This window comes from Thermobia domestica, chromosome 4 (assembly GCF_964235325.1).
Source record: "Thermobia domestica chromosome 4, izTheDome1.hap1.1, whole genome shotgun sequence".
Classification (NCBI taxonomy): domain Eukaryota; kingdom Metazoa; phylum Arthropoda; class Insecta; order Zygentoma; family Lepismatidae; genus Thermobia; species Thermobia domestica.
The window spans coordinates 301,460,696-301,473,861 of record NC_137457.1 but is presented as its reverse complement, the minus strand read 5'-3'; the positions used below and the strand labels follow the sequence as shown (position 1 = coordinate 301,473,861).

The 13,166-nt window shown below is 37.6% G+C and overlaps 1 protein-coding gene across 1 annotated transcript; it reads left to right on the top strand.

Moving 5' to 3' along the window:
• Positions 1-5,220: 5,220 nt before the first annotated feature.
• Positions 5,221-9,344, top strand: LOC145683188 (zinc finger BED domain-containing protein 4-like). Its single transcript, XM_081754551.1, has 2 exons — positions 5,221-5,233; positions 8,596-9,344. Exons 1-2 carry the CDS (start codon positions 5,221-5,223, stop codon positions 9,342-9,344), a joined length of 762 nt encoding a protein of 253 aa, XP_081610677.1.
• Positions 9,345-13,166: the final 3,822 nt, after the last annotated feature.

Here is a 13,166-nt window from a genome sequence, read left to right as displayed (position 1 = left end):
AAAGTTTATGGGCCTTTCTCACCTATTGACTCAATGTGTGCCATGTGACGAATGAAGCTCACATCGAACACTTGAAGCAAAAACTGTTTGAGGTGTTCTTTTATTTGATGTATTTATAACTGTGCGTAAAATGTAATAAGTACTACGAAGACTTAATTCCCCGATATTCATTTTGAAACACCCTGAATTTCTCAGCATCAGTATTGGAACTAAGATGTAAAAAGGAGAGATTATGATTGTTTACAACAACGATATTATTATTAGTCAAGACTATAATTACTACAACAACACAAGTTAGTAGTCAAAAAAATGTAATTAAATGTACACTCGTAACCCTTTCGGACCCACATGGCCAAAGTGGCACATACGAGTGTGTTACTTTTTTAATCCGCTCCTGTATGGTCACTAATTAAGATATCGGTATATATTGTTTTGCCAAATATGGTTGGTCCATAGTTTATCATTTTAGTTTCTTCTTCTTCTGTATGTCCAATTTCCTTCTCAAATTTCACCCGTCAAAAATTCAAGAATTTTCGAATTTTCTTTATTACTTTTCCCCTGTAGCTTCATTCGTTGTAGAGAGACCTCCTTAAGACTTGTCAGGTAGATACGTCGGATGGATACCTAATTGTTGACATCAATTGGATGGGCTTGCGCGCAGTGTTGCCAACTACGGAAATTAAAATCTCCTTAAATTTGGGCAAAAAATTCGAAATTTTTGTTATAAACCTACCTATGCGTCCCAATGCAAGTCAACTTACGCCAGTCGAACATTTGTTCTTACTGAACAAACTCGGGTACATATCGTTACAGTGGAGTAATTAGGGGACGCACGAAAAATTCGGATTTAGGTTCTAACTTTTGATTTTCCCTACTTTTCTGTTTATCGAAATATATTTTTGGTAATTAAAAGCATTGTTTCTTAAATATCGCCATGATACTTGTAGGATATATTAGTAATGTACCAGTAATTATTTTAAGATAGTTTTCGCCTGTCTGGTAGCAGTGTTGCCAGCTACGGAAAATTTTAATTCAAGATGTTAGGGGAAAATTACTGTTTTGTCTACTATATCCTCTTGTTGACTACATAGGAACAAAAGTACCAGTATCTGAAAGTCTTGTCTTTGCCCTTCACAACACACTATAGAAAGTTTCAATACGATAGTTAGGGGAAGTACAGTTGAGGTTTACAGTAGACCTTGTTCTCTAAGTGGAAAGATAATTGATTTTTTTTACGTAGACTGAAATATTTTTTAATGATCTGCTTACTTTATTGGATATCGTCACAATACTTGTAGGGTATATAATAGGGATACCAAAGTTTCTTTTAAGATAGTTTGTGTGTGTCTGCTAGCACGGTTGCCAGCTACAGAAAATTTTAATTTCCGATTTTAGGAGGAAATTTTGGAAAAATTCCCTTTTTGTCTCTATTATTTCCCTCTTGTTGGCTACGTTCAAACAAACGTACCACTGTCTGAAAGCCTCGTCCTTAGCCGACACAGCGCACCATAAAAAGTTTTGGTAGAATAATTAGGGGAAGTACAGTTGTGGCTTATAATAAACCATGTTCTGTAAATGGTAAGAAAATTGTGCATTTCTTAGTTAGAATGAGATTTTTTTTTTTTTAATTTCATGTTTACTTTGTTAGATATCGCAATGATACTTGTAGGATACATTCTTAGGGTACCAAGGTTTACAATCAGATAGTTTACGTATGTTTTGTGGCAATGTTTCCAGCCAAAACAATTAATTCCCGATTGTAAGTGAAAAATTCGGCAAATTTCCCTTTCCCCTCTATTATTTCCCTCTTGCTCGCTACGTTGGAACAAATGTACCACTACCTGAAAGCCTTCTCTTTAGCCTACAGAACACACCATAAAAAGTTTCAAATAGGATAATTAGAGAAGCTGTAGCGTCGGCATATCTGTTGATTTTTGCTTTTGAGGCGTAAAAACTGTCAAAATTTCATGTGTATGGAAACAGATTTTTTTCTTTCTCTCTTTGAATGGAAGCCAGCGACTTCAGGTTTTCACTGTACCTTGTCAACGCACCAAAGAATATTTTTAGCTGAGTTAGACCCATATGGCAACAGTGGTGCTAGATACAAAAAATTTTGAATTTCGGTTAGGGATTTTTTGTAAATTTTCACCCCTACATTTCCCTCAGTAATTTCCCACCTGCTCGCAACACTGCAATGTAACGTACACCAAAAAATAGCCACATTCCTTTTCTAAAAAACAAGGTCTTAACCATATCAATAGGGTAAATGGTTTTTGAGGAATACGTCACTAACTGACAAAGTATGAAAACGCCAAAAATGATCTGGGTCCGAAAGGAATAATCACACGATTTTGCTCGTATATGTACAAGGAAACAAACGATTTGTAAGTTACGAGGGCTTCGACTCAAGTTCTATTGATTATTTCAATAATCTTCAACATACATCAATAAATAATAGCTGCCAGAAAAAAAACAGACATTTGAAAAAAAACATGAAAAAGAACGATGTTTTTTATTGAAAAAAAACTTCACAGAAAAAAAACCGTTTTTTTACAACACTATATGAAACAGACTCAATGTATAAATTTAACAGTATATCAGCGAGAGATAAATTTAAAACGCAATAAATAGTTATACAATTAAATATGTTAAGAATTTAGAGAGAAAATATTAGTGATATAGTATGACTATTAACTTAACAACTGAAACGTACTAGGGGAAGTAATTTTTGTTAACCACATTTCTTATTTAGACAAGATCAACTCACAATAAATTGATCTTCTCGATCGCACTGTCCATCGCAGGTACACAATAAAGTGCACACTAACCCCAAATTTTGACACTTGCAAGAATGATGACAAAGAGTCTTGCAACCACAGCGAATAAGTTCTCTACAGTGGGCAGAAACTTCTGGAAGTAAGGACCACGGAGGATAATAACCACGATCCACCTTCTTCCGACCCCTTTACAACTTTCGAATATCATAGGCATTTTCTGGAGAGCTTGAGACCAGTAATACCCAGCCTGTAGGGCAGCTCGCAGACAGTGTTGAAATAAGGCTGCCTCTGTAGGTGGGATCCCTTCGTAAGAACAATTCTTTTTCGTCATTAATCTTTGTCGACAGTCGTTAACATTTAGTAAAGAACTAGAGCGATCGTACAGGAGTACGGTGAAGCGTTGAAGAGCTGCGAAGTCCTGAGCTGAAATTTCAGCAGGAGTAACTGAAAGTTTGATGAATGTATCCGTTATTTCAGGGTATGCTTGCCACACCTGCCAAGTTGTCTTCTTGCCATGATCACCAAAATCGGACACTGTGTCACACCCTGCAAATGCGTGCCAAATAGAGCGGGTTTTTTGAGAGACTTTTCTAAGCTTGTTGCAATTTCGTGGACAGGAATATATCTCTTATTTTTACCAGTCCCATATTCAATCCACAAGTGTGATACATTGAGCTTAAAGAATAAAGCAACGACAATAACAACAACATTCGAATCGACAGTTTTAATTGAGATATTCTTATGCCCGTGGTTGCTGGCATGCAAGAATATGCGTGTGTCTGCTTCTTCTTCTTTGCAGAGCATAAGGCTTGTTACGTCCATATTAGAGTTTGCTGATGCGGTATCATCACATGCACGCACAATCTCTCTCTTACCATCAGAATCACTTATGTTCTGTGAGTGTTTACACAGAAGTGGAAATAAATCAGTTTTGTTTTCAAAATTTTCAAAAACAATTCCCATTAACAATCCCCAACAACAATTTCAAAAGCCCATTGTTTTGGAGTCAGTGTGGAGTCTTTCACAAGTACTCTCGGTCCTTTTCCTCGTCGGTCTCGTTCTTTTTTCAGACTGTCGGGATCATAATTGTCAAAGACTATGTCCATTCTGATGACATCACTCGCAAACTTTTCTAAAAATGGTTGAAATGTGTTAGTGTAATACATAGAAAACGTCTGTCCCGGAATAGGCTTCAGCATGTGAGCTAATACTGCTCCATCAAATATAACACACGATACACTAGGTATATCGCATTGTGATGTTCCAAGTGGTTCTAAGCAAGAAATAACATCTGATTTTGTTCCCTTGCGTAATTGACCATTTGAAGAGAGTGACGGGGCATACTAAAGGTTTTCGTGAGCAAAGAAATCTTTGATGTCTCCACCTCGACTTTGACATGCTAGGTATCAGCGAGAAAACAGGCTACAGCCACTCTTTAAAATTGACTCCTTGAATCAATTTCTTTGTTCCTTTTTGCGATGTGTGAAAATGCGAAAGTTTATTTCTTTTAGTCGGTTCTTTTAAAGGCGTCTGGCATTCGATGAGCCGTTTCCCAACAAATGTTTTGTACTGTTGCTTTCCCAATTCTTCTGCTTTGAAGACAGACTCATCTGCTTTCTCATCCATAACAGCATATGTGACAACGCATATAGCATCACCATTTTATTGAGCAAATGGATTTCTGTCATCATCTTCACATGCATTTATTAAAGCTTTCACATGTTTTTTGAACCTAGAGGAAAAAGCGTCTGCATCTTCATGATGACTGTGATAATCTGAATCGTCACTTATTCCTGCCTCTTTCTCAAATTCGGTTAGTAATCCTGCAATCACTGTTCCCGAAACCATCCAACGCAGAAGAACATTTACATTATCAAATAGACCAATGGCACCTCCTTCACATTTTAGATTCCTATTACATTGTTCATGTAACTGGTCGTGGGACATGTACGAATATTTACTATTTGTCTTTCTTCCCACAAAATTACCTTTCTGAAATTCATCATATACTTGTGAGTTTCGTACATTCAATTCTCCCAAAGACTTTACGAATACTGACATCCAACGGGCATAATTGATAAGATCCAGGGCGAACATCCAGAGACAAATCTGATCCAATGCACTATAATAGGAGGAAAATTTCGCCGATAGAATACTGTCCAGCAAATAAAAAAGAAATGATTCAAGGTTCATTACCGTGTACCAAAACTTGAATTGGGCCGAGAAAAATAAATCATATAATATTATGCATAGCACATATTTAAGAGTAGACGGCAATCTTGGGTTTATGACGTCATATACTCGCCTTTCGCCTCAAGAAAAAGATAATAACTTATGTTACTTTATGATTCTACATATGAAAAAAGACATTGGTGGTTGTTGCACGTTTCTATCGTTTCTCTAATGCGAGAAATAAATAATTTTCATAATCCGTATGTAAGCCATGGCGCCATACTGTTTGTGACGTCATATACCGGCTTCTAGACACAAAGGGGAGCCAATCACATGTTATGTCAAGATTCTTCACATCCAAAGAAAGAGATTGGCGGTTCTCGCGGCTATGGCGAGAAATTCCCACTTCTCGTACCGGAGATAAACCGCGGCGGCCATCTTGGATTTATGACGTTATAAAGGATTTTCAGCACGGACAGAAGATAAACACTTGTGATTTGCTATTCTCCACGTTAAAAGGAACATACTGGTAGCGGTACTATGTTCCTATTATCAAAGGGACAATGGAACTACAAATGCCATATAACTATATCTACGGATACATTCGAACATTATTCACGAAAGTTCGACATTTAGTCCTACAAAAAATTGATTATCTCAGTTATTTGTTGAGATACATCAATGATTCTGGTCGCGTTCGAAAGCTATTGAAATGACCTTTGACGATTGTTTCAAAGTATTTTTCCATAATCATAGCAGTTTCAAAGTTATTTGCTATAAAACATAGAAAATCGTTTTGAAAATAAACATTTTTTCCAGTTTGAGACGCCATATTTAACAACGGCGACAATATAAGGCAAGTATTTATAATGAAAATAGAGGTACAATGTATTCTCTGCAAAATAAAGGAGAAACGAAGTTTCTACCTTGAATGGTAATGGAGTTATACATTTTTAAACTCAGTTAAGTCGAAATTCGTTGGCGGCCATATTGATGACGTCATATACCTTAAACAAGACCCTTGCCGAGGTGGTTCTATATCAGGATTTACTTCTTATTAATAGGCCTATCATCCCTGAAAGTGGCATGTTGTTATCACATTTTGCATGATCCAGTCGCTAAGCTACTACACTAATAAAAATGGATTTATTAAAGGTATTTGGCAACTACTCTCCCGTGACGGTATGTCTTGATCACTGAAAAACCAGGGGCGGTATGGCATACCACCGCAAACCGTCTCACTTCGACCACTGGGTTTACATCTTTGCGTAATACAGTATCCAAATTTTCCTTTTTGTTTTCTGCCAATATTCATCTCGCTTATAATGAAATTCTAAGAAGGGCACAGATACTTCAAACAACTTTCAGTGGTTATATTGGTTCTTCGTTTCTGATGGAAGTAATTTGTTTTGTGAAACAGCTGAAATCTGAAATAAGTGTTCAGAATTCTGTTTAACCTACAAGCCTTTTTATTGTAAAATATAAGTCCTTGGCATCTAGCTTATCAGAACTAATTGCCGCGTATTTGTTGTTTTTTACGCTCCCTGTCTCTATTAGTTCTGCGGAGAGGTTGTTCTCAAAATTGAAATTAATATAAAACAATGTGATAGGCAGAACGGGCCAAAATAGCTTAAGTTATCTATTACTGCTTTCTTATCTATTACTGAAAATATGGATGTACGGGAGCTTGTAAAGGCTTTTCCTGCTGCTGACAGGAAAGCAAGAAGGAAACCATTCAAGTAGTTCCTGGTACTCTTCATGACCAGTTGTTCTTTCAGATAAAATGTTCCGGTGAGGGGGCACTCATAGTATTACAGTGGTACTGCTGGTACTATTCTATTTATTATTACATTATAGACGTATTATTTTGCTCTCCTTCTGGGGGCACTCTCAGAGCTCCGGGGGGCAGCGCTCCTCCAAAATCATATCTGAAAGAAACACTGTTCATGACGACTGACGTCACTGACTGCAAAGAGGAAAGTCCAAATTTCATTGTGAACCTTATTGAATAAATTATAATGTATAGCAAAGTGGTTTTCATTTATGAATATTTAAGCCTAGTAGTTGCACGCATTTAATAATATAATGAAAAGAATAATATAATTTAATGAACGTATTTTATTTTATATAATTATTGCATACCCAGGAACGGCGAAAAACTCAACACACATTCTCAAGAATAGGAACGTGGTATGTTATTTTCAGATCACATGCATTTATTTTAAGTCGTTTGAGTAACAGAATATAGGGGTCTTTCGAAAACCCATCTTCTCTTTCTTCACTTGGAAATATTCTTGGTGAAGGGGATGCTTAGTGAGGGGTGAAATTGTGTAACTTTAGCTGTAGCCAAACTGTCGTTCCTTTCTTCTAAATTCTTCAACACATGTGCAGGTGAACATTGTCTTTGGTCAGTTTCTAGTTTGGAGGAACAAAAGCGAGTCGTGTTGTATAGTGTGCTGATTCTTAAATGTCGTGCAGCTCCTTCTCGTGGACTCGAGGTAGAGATTGACAAACATTTAGCGCTTTCCATTTGTGTGCGTCATTTGAAAATCATATATATTTTTGTTTAATCAATCATATTTATTTTTTTGGACTGTGTTTTGAGTGTGTGACTAGTGTGAGTGAAGTGAACTTGTGTGACTATTGTGTTTGTGTCATTCCGCTAAGATAAACACCTTATTTTGCGAATCGAAATGGAAAACGAGAAAAAAGAATATAAGAAGCGTAGTCTTATCTGGCACTACTTCACTGAAGTAGCACCAGGCAGAGCAAAATGTGGCTTTTGCTCAATTACAATATCTTTCTGTAGGGGGGCGACTGCGAACTTGAAAAGACATATTGATAAAAAAAAAACCCAACAGTAGATGTAAAAAGACCAAGGCCCACTCCTCCCATTGAAGAACAAGAAGTTCCTTCAACTTCATCTTCAGCATCTTCAGCAATTGCAGAAATCCCACATCCCGCAACTATCCGTGCTCCTCAAACAACAATACCTGTTATAGCACGGCCAACAAGAGATGGTTTCTGACGCTTCTTACCACATGCGGTGGGATATTGCAGCCCCTACTTTGATACCAGTGTTACCAACCACGATCACTCTGTCGTATACCATTAATTAAATTGCCACTACAGCTGCACCAAAACAAAAACCTTGAGTGTAGTGGCAATGTCACTGCGAGCTGTCAGAGACGTTCTCTTACTGGACGCACTATAGGAGACAATACCAAATTTCACAGTTTATGGAGAAACCTTTTGCTCCTAACGAAACGAAGAAAATGTATGAACAATTAGCTAGGATGATTGTTAAAGAATACCTCCCTTTCAGCAGAGTTGAGAACGTCGAATTTCGACAGTTCGTTAAATTACTTAGTCCAGGCTACAACCTTCCCTCTAGGAAAACTATATCCAATTCTTTTATCCCTCTCCTCTACAACCAAACAATGGAGACAGTAAGAAATGAAGTTGATGGCGTTACATCCGTCTCAGTAACAACTGGGTCCGTCTCCGTCTCAGTCCGTCTCAGTAACATCCGTCTCAGTAACAACAGTTGGACTTCCAATTTCGAACCAAAGTTACTTAGCACTAACCACACATTTCATTAATAATGAATGTGAATTGAAATCATACCTCCTCGACTGTTTTGAAGTTCAAGAAAAGCATACTGCAGAAAAATTGGCAGCAGAGATCAAACGTGTTTTTGAGGAGTGGGGAATTTCAAATAAGGTGTCAGTAATTGTTAGTGATAATGCCGCCAACATCAAAACAGCAATTAGAATTGGTGGTTGGCGGCATATTCCTTGCTTTGCTCACATCTTAAATTTAGTTGTACAGGCAGGAATAACGAACATAAAACAAGTGCAGAAAAAAGCAAAGGCTATTGTTGAATTTTTCAAAAGAAGCCCACAAGCCTCGGCAAAACTTAAATCAATCCAGCAGCAGATGGGGTATGATGAACTTAAACTAAAGCAAGATGTTCCAACCAGATGGAACTCAACTTATTATATGCATGAGAGATTACTGATGCTCAAGGAGCCAATAGTAGCCGCTTTAGCCGTTTTGAATCCGGATTTGGGGCAATTGACAAATAGTGAATGGGAGACAATACAAAAAACATGTGTAGTTTTGAAATGTTTTGAGGAGATAACCCAGGTGATTAGTAGTGAGAAGGGGGTCACAATATCAAAATGCATCCTATTAAGTAAAGCCTTGGCTAAACACATATCAAAAGTAAGAGCAGAGAGGGATTTGCCTGAAGAAATTACGTCAATGCTGGACACAATTTCAAAAGAATTAGTAGAAAGATTTGGTAAAGTGGATGAAAATATGTTGTTGGCTGAAGCGACGCTACTGGATCCACGTTTCAAGAAACAAGGTTTCAGTGATACAGGCATTTAATTCTACATACAGAGGAATAACAAAGAAAGGAAGTGGAATCATTATTTCCTCCACTGAAACTGAAATTACAACTTCTGCTGTTTTGAATAGTGAAACAGAGACCTCATTGTTGTGGGAAGATTTCGATCAGAAGGTTTGAAACCTAGTTGAACCAAAGAACTCCACTGCTGATGGAATAATGGAAACAGATAAATATTTGCAGGAAGGTTTTATCAATAGAAAAGAAAACTCTTTGTTGTGGTGGAAAGAGAGGCAGTTCTTATATCCACGTCTCTTTGAAATAATGAAGAGAAGACTTCATATAATGTTAACTTCTGTACCCTGTGAAAGACTCTTTTCAAAGGGAGGACAAATAATAACAGAAAGAAGAAGCCGATTAAGTTCAAACAAAGTTAGGCAGATCCTTTTCGTAAATTCAAATTTGTAAAACATTGATTGGTACATGTGTAATTTACTTTAAACAATTGCCCACTTTGTATATATTAGGAGAAGATTTAAACTTACTGTTTATTTTGTTGTAAAAGCGACAAGATAATACTTGTCATTACGGCCTATTATTTTATTTGTAAAATATTTTTTTCAAAAATGTGAATGAAACAAAGGTGTTAAAAACAGAACAATGCGGAATGTTTCATTCATCGGGAATGATGCAACAGTGTAGTGATATTTCACGCCACCCGCATACCCTGGAGCCGCAACCCCTCCATGAGCAGGAAAAATGTCCGGATGGAGTTTGCAAGAGGACACTGGACAAAGGATTTCCGGAGGAAAACACACAGGAAGTGAGTACCATTTGCTATGCTTTCTTCTGGTTTATACGCATGCGCGAAAATTTCTGTTGCTCTCATTCCATTCTATTGCTTGTGAAAACTCGATCTTTTCGTTCTTTACCGAGCGCAACACTTTCAACTCCGAACGATTCAGCCAAATCAATCAATTCCTTTTAGAGATTCATTCATTTCGTTCACCTAAAAGATTCGATCTTTTGGATCGAATCATTTACGAACGACTCATCTCTATTGCACAGTGACTCTCATTCTAACAAGGGCTTCCCCATGTCGCTCATCAGTGTTGAGTGGCCCTAACACAGAAGTTAACCTCATTTGTGACTGCTAACACTGTCCTGTGAACTATGGCTTCCATGCACTTCATCTCATCATCATAACCTTACGCCTACTCAGATTTCATAATATTCCTTCCTTGTTTGTTTTCATTGCTATTGTAAAACTTATGATTATTCCAGTCTCATTTTGAAGTTACTTACGCTCTGTGTATTTATCCTTATGTCTCCTGCCATGATTACAACAACAATAATAATTCACCTATATGTATGAATAAAGTGAGCTTCTTTATTATTGTTGTTATTAAACCTCATAGCCCATACATGTGTTCCACTTCTCACTGAAATTAAACTTAAGCCCCTCCCGAAGAGATGACGCTATCGTCTGCGGAAAACAGTAAAAAAAATAAATAAATAAATAATAATAATAAAATAAAGAAAGAAAGAAAGAAAAAAACTATTTTCCACAGCTCGATGGAGTCACGCCCTTTGAAAAGGATGGTGCGGGAGGTGCTCTTCTCTTTCAGTCAGTTGCCTAAAAATATTCTTTCCTTTTCTCCCTTTCACTCACCCCAAGCAGAATTCTACTTGATTGCTTTACGAAGAGTATGCTGCCGAAGATATACGAACTACTACGAAGCCAAACTGAATACATTGACGAAAATGAGAAACAAGGTTTTGAAAACGTGTTTGAATACGGGTAATCAGAATTGAGGAAAAGAAACCCAAAAGGCAACTGTGTACAGGGATTTAGAGGGACACATGAGTCCTTGTATTCCAAGTAACGAAAGTATTCCTTATTGTTTATGATCCTTTAACTCAACGAAACAAAAGGAATCAGAGTTTCTATCACTCTATACCACTTACTTAAATAAAATGTAGAGCCAAGGACTTAACTTGCCCACTAATGGCTCCTCAAAAAAGTTACAACATAAGTTGAGTGACGCTCAAAGATGGCTTTTTAGATGTCATTTAAGGCTACTTTTTTTTTTTTTCATGCTAGCCAGAAAGGCTAGCTACCTTTAAGAGGGTTATGCCCTCTGTTAGGAATGAGGTGCAGTGATACGATAGGCTAAGTTTACTGTTGTTGGGCTAAGTGTTTCATGAAATATTTATTAACTTCAAATTGTCAAATGAATTAACATGGTGACTTAAGGAACTTTGATCCTTAACATTTGGTGAGGTGAGTAAAACAAAGTTAAATATACAAAAACATAATTGATTACAAATACGTGAAAACGTGCATTGAAAATTGTGCGTGAAATATAAGAATAGAAATAATAATACAAAACATTTCAAAATATATCCATAATCATGAAATATGAGGCGAAGTGCAATACACAATACAACACTTTAGGTGATGTTAGTGAGACAAATGAGCTTATTCTTCAGCCTAGGGGCTGCTCTAGGCGCTGATGAGAACATGGGGAGCCCAAGTTAATAAACAAAGGTAATCACTGTGCGGGAAATGAGGGATGGATGAGAGGAAGATGATCGTGAACAACATATTCTGATATGAATTCCAAAGTTGGGTCTGGTGGTTGAAGCGTGTAGTGATATAATGTGAACAGTAGAGAGAGTGGTGGATAATAGTAGGTGCAAGGTGTGGGATGAACTGCTATATAATGCATTGCATCTTGAAGTAATGGGTGGCGAGTTTGAAAGCGTTTAGAGATGTATGTTAGCCGCAGTTTTTCGAGGTGAAATTTCAGAATTGGAAACGTAATATGGCGGTAAAGTTCCTGCGTAGAGCTAGGGAGCTTAATTCGATAGGCTGTACGGAAAGCGTGGCGTTCTAAGATGAAAAGTTTATGATAGTATTGAGGTCGGGCGGCTATCCAGGCAGTGAAATCATATGTCAAAACTGGTCGGAGAAAAACTTTGTAGGTGTTGAGGATTGTGTGTGGCTTCAGACCCCATGTAGTACCAGTAAGACGTTTCAAAAGATTGATGCGATTATAGGCTTTAGTAGTGACTATTTTCAGATGTTGCGACCATGTAAGATGGCGATCAAAGGTAATTCCCAGATACGTTACTGTATTTTTGGCCTGAAGCGGCACTTCATCAACATGGAGAGATAAGCGACGTGGGTTTCTGCGAACTCTGGAAGAGCGTCGTGGAGGTAAGAAGACCATGGCCTGTGTTTTTGTTGCGTTAATAGTAAGTCTCCAATGATTACACCAGTTACTGAAGCGATCGATAGCAAGCTGTAGAACGGTATTGATCTGTTGGATAGAGTTTCCGAGTCCAAGGAAAGCCGTGTCATCGGCATATTGAAAAAGATGAACGTTATCAGGTAGTCTGGGCATGTCAGCGACGTACAAGAGGTAGAGTAAAGGAGATAATGCAGACCCTTGTGGCACTCCAGTAAGTAGAAAGATCGGATGCGATAAACAGTCATGAATGGATATGTAGGCGAGACGGTTGGTAATGAAATTGTATATTAGGCGGATGTAGCACATGGGGAGTCGAAACTGAAGAAGTTTATATATTAGCCCGTGGTGCCAGACTTTATCAAACGCCTTCTCTAAGTCAAATAGGACTAGACAGGATGGTTTTGCAGAATTGTAATGTTGAGTAATAATTGAAGTGAGTCTTAAAAGCTGATCGTTAATAGAAAAGGAGGGTCTGAAGCCGGCTTGTGTGATAGGAATTAAGCTGCCATCGTTTAGGTAGATATGTAGGCGCTTGGCCAGGATGCGTTCCAGAATCTTACTGAAAGTCGAAGTTAGCTGAATAGGACGATATGATGAAACGTTCTG